This window comes from Solanum pennellii, chromosome 11, assembly GCF_001406875.1.
Source record: "Solanum pennellii chromosome 11, SPENNV200".
In the NCBI taxonomy this organism is placed as follows: domain Eukaryota; kingdom Viridiplantae; phylum Streptophyta; class Magnoliopsida; order Solanales; family Solanaceae; genus Solanum; species Solanum pennellii.
This window is the reverse complement of record NC_028647.1, coordinates 8,643,105-8,647,152: the sequence shown is the minus strand read 5'-3', so window position 1 is coordinate 8,647,152 and position 4,048 is coordinate 8,643,105. Positions and strand designations below refer to the sequence as shown.

The 4,048-nt window shown below is 34.9% G+C and overlaps 1 protein-coding gene across 1 annotated transcript in view; it reads left to right on the top strand.

Moving 5' to 3' along the window:
- Positions 1 to 1,249: 1,249 nt before the first annotated feature.
- LOC107004968 (eukaryotic translation initiation factor 3 subunit I-like) overlaps positions 1,250 to 4,048 on the top strand; it is a 6,585-nt gene continuing 3,786 nt past the window's right edge. The window contains exons 1-2 of the mRNA XM_015203406.2: positions 1,250 to 1,579; positions 2,668 to 2,883. Of these exons, the coding sequence (XP_015058892.1) occupies positions 1,396 to 1,579; positions 2,668 to 2,883 (400 nt within the window). The 5' untranslated portion in view covers positions 1,250 to 1,395. The remainder of the gene's footprint in view (positions 1,580 to 2,667; positions 2,884 to 4,048) is intronic.

Sequence of the window (4,048 nt, the reverse complement as noted above, 5' to 3'; positions counted from 1 at the left end):
TTTTAAAAAAAAAAAAATCTTATCTCAATATAGTAACAACTATTTAATTTATATTTGAAAAAAAGAAGAAGAATAGGAGTAAATTATATTTTAGTAAAAACATCTTTTTTGATGTTTTAGCAAAAAAACTTGTTGCAAAGGAAGTGTACAAAGAAATAAAGCGTGAAGGGTATTTTTGTAAACATTACATTTTTTAATAGAAGTTATGCAAGATTTGTTATTTCTAATATATCAAATCAAATAATGTATAAGAAATAATGCATACATAACTAATGCATGCACTACTAATGCACCTTATTTTGCATGTTCTTATATTAAAATGTGCGATAAATGTATTATTTATTAATAAAACTTGTGTTATATATGATTTATAAATTGTTTTATATAATATGTATTTATATTGTATTAAAACCGATATAGTGAAAAAAATGTTATTGCTATAAATAGTAAATATTTTTTTAATATAATATATGAAAAATTACGTGGTTAAGCAAACTAATATTACTTAATTACTCATCTAGTTATAGTTTGCTATAATTACCACTCGCGACTAACATTATGCATTAATTACGTGGATTGACTTCGAGTTTATATAACTATCCACGTTTGTATATGTATAATTCGCCAGAATATTCAAATATATATGTATAATATACTATTATCTAACCGATATAGATATACAATTCATCTTTCTCCCACTCTCTGCCCTCTCTTGCTCGCCTCTTTCCTCCCTTTCCTAATCTCACTTGCCATGTATACAAATGCATATATATAATACACAATTACCTAACCGCTGCATATATATAATATACAATTATCTAACCGATATACATATATAATGTAGCTCTTTCCCACTCTCTGCCCTCTCTCGCTTGCCCCTCTCCTCCCTCTCCCAATATCGCTCCCTATCTCCTCCCTCTCCCAATCTGCTTGCCTCTCTCCTTCCTTTCTCAATCTCGCTTGCCATATATACAAATACATATCTATGATATACAATTATTTAACCGATATACATATATAATTTACCTCTCTCCACTTTACATCCTCTCTCTCCTCTATCTCAGTCTCGCTTGTCTCTCTGCTCCCTATAACCTATAATTACAAATTATAATTATCAAACTATAACTATGAAAAATAATTAAACTATTTTTGAATGGCTATACTTGGAAGTTCTTTAATTTAGGTAAGTTTCACAAAAATTTATTTAGGCTCAATTGATAGTATTGGGTCGTGGCCCAAGTGTAAATAGGTCGGCAACAACAGAAACTTGCGCAGCAAATAAAAACCCTGCAACCGTCTTCGTCTCTCTCCATCTTTTCTCAGCGGCGAACTTACTCCGGCGACGAACAACAATCTCACTGAGATAATCACTCCGGCGACCGACTACAAACAACGATGAGGCCAATATTGATGAAGGGCCATGAAAGGCCGTTAACTTTTCTAAAGTACAACAGAGATGGAGATCTGCTCTTCTCTTGCGCTAAGGACCATACCCCTACCGTTTGGTTTGCCGATAACGGCGAGCGCCTCGGCACTTACCGTGGCCATAACGGTGCCGTTTGGTGCTGTGACGTTTCTCGTAATTACTTCTTCTTCTCTCATACTATTGATATACTGAACTGAGCTGATATTTGTTATTAACACGATAAGTGCTTGCCGTTTTAATTTGTTTATTAGCCTACAGTGAAGCTTTGTTTACTTAAATAAGCTAATTTTCAGATAATTAATCTTCGTCTCTAGGGCTTTTGGTGTAGTAATAATAATAAGAGTAATGGTGCGGATTAGGTGCACTTTTCGAACGAATTTCGAAGAATTTGAATCGATCAATTGCCTAGGCTATGGCTAAAGTTTGAGGCTACAAGTAACATCTCAAGATTTTGTTTCAGTTACTGCTGTTTGCACCTGGATAAAAGTATCTAATCAAATTTGTAGACAATTGTTGATTAAAATCCCTAACACAACATACCTATTATAGTCCAACAAGTTGATTATCTAGTCATTTAACCATGATTTGTTCATGATCAGTAAGTTCTTTTTAAATCAGGTGAAATAACCGAAGAACATTAACGGCTATTCTGGTTTGATGGTTGACCTGCTTGTAAAAGAAACTGATATGGTTGCAGTTTTGCTATCACATGTTAAATTTACCTCTAGCTAATATTGTTTGTCGTACTGATTTGCTATAAAACAAATCACTGATTTTTCAGATGAACTTGGTTGTTTTGATGGGTTAAATTTGTGAAGGATGATTTTTCATCCTCTATCTTGTACTTATTTCGTTACCCAAATAGTCTTTTGCTTTAAAATTGTGAAACTTTCATTCACAATCTTCTTACTACTCTCCTTTCTTTCTCTTCATATTTCATCAATCTATGTTATTGGAATTTCTGTTGTTCTCTTTATGTATTATGTCCACTTTGGCTAGTGAAAATTGGATGTAGTAAAGTAGTTATATCTCATTGGTCTTGTTTTTACCTTACAAGGGCTTTGAGGTCCAATACTTGCTGGCATGTTTCTTTTTTCTAAATAAAAGGTTAATGAAAACTGGTAGTCACAGTACGAGAGACCAAGTGCTTTTTTTTTGTTCGTATCATGTATGGTAAAGTGTATAATAACTATTGAGAAATGGACTTCTGTGGTTGTTGACTTGTTGATTGTTTGTTAAAGGGGATTCGTCCAGGCTAATAACTGGAAGTGCGGATCAGACTGCAATGTTGTGGGATGTCCAAACTGGTACCCAGCTGCACACGTTCACCTTTGACTCCCCTGCAAGGTCTGTTGATTTTTCAGTTGGCGATAAACTCGCAGTGATCACCACTGATCCTTTTATGGGACTGACATCTGCTATCCATATCAAAAATATCAGCAAAGATCCCAGTGAACGTAAGTTTCTGGAACTCTAAGGTTGATCTTCTGTTGTGTTGTCTTGTTTAATTGTTGTTTTTTGACAATTAATTGTTGGGTTGTATTTCTGTTTGTGAAGTAAATATTGCCTTTGTGTACTCTTCCCTTTTAAATTGCGAATAATGAATTGGATTATTGTGAAAGCATTCAAATAAGTTCCTTTTATGAGCTTTCAAGTATCTTGTGACAAGCTTCATGTCTCCACTGTAGCTATTCTTAAGCCCACTGTGTTTCCTTTTCAGAGATGTGAATATTGGACTCTTTATGACCTCAAGTCAGAGCTATACAGATGCATTTTATTTGATTATGATCATATTAGCACATAGTTGGTTTTTAAAGACTTGGATATATCGTGAATTAATTTCTCAAGCTACCAATAAAGTAGCTATGATGGTTTTGCTGTATTCTTAATTAGTTATATTATGATTTGCTATGATTGACAATTTGACATCATTTATCAGATGTTTGTCTGTTCTGTCTTTGTGCTGATATTTTAGTTGTTGAGGCCGTTCCTGGTATGTCTGTGGTGGTTAGTATCATTGAAGAAACCTGTCATTTAAATGTCAGCATATGAATAATTGTCTAAATATGTGGAGTGAAGGGACTGTTTCTTTGCATTCCGACTTACCAACTCAGGCCACCCAATTGTATATGTCTGCACTGGCCCATGTTTTCAAACTGATCAGAATGGATCCCTCCTGGTACTGATCCTCCATCGGTAATAACAATTCCCAACTTCCATGCTGGCACCTATGCTATCCACCAACACTTGCCAAAACCAACATTCATGCAGAAACCCAACATATAATTTACTCTCTATGATAAGTACTACAACCAGAATAGTGGAGCAAAACCATGTCCTTTCACTAGGAGTGTTCATGTTTATCAAGTTCGGAATTCCTCTACCACCGGCCACTTAGCATGATGCACTTGGGTATGTAAAGTGAATTTGTTTATGCATGTTGTAAGTTAACAGGCGACAACTTACTCCCTAACTTCACCACAAAGGAGCTTAAAGGAAACAGTCCTGTTACAATCACATGTCCTTTAACTATAGAGTTACTAGTGCTACTTCTGAGTTAATATGGAGCTTGGTTATGGGGTCTGGCGGCGAAGCAGATGATTTCTATCCCCCCCCCCCCCC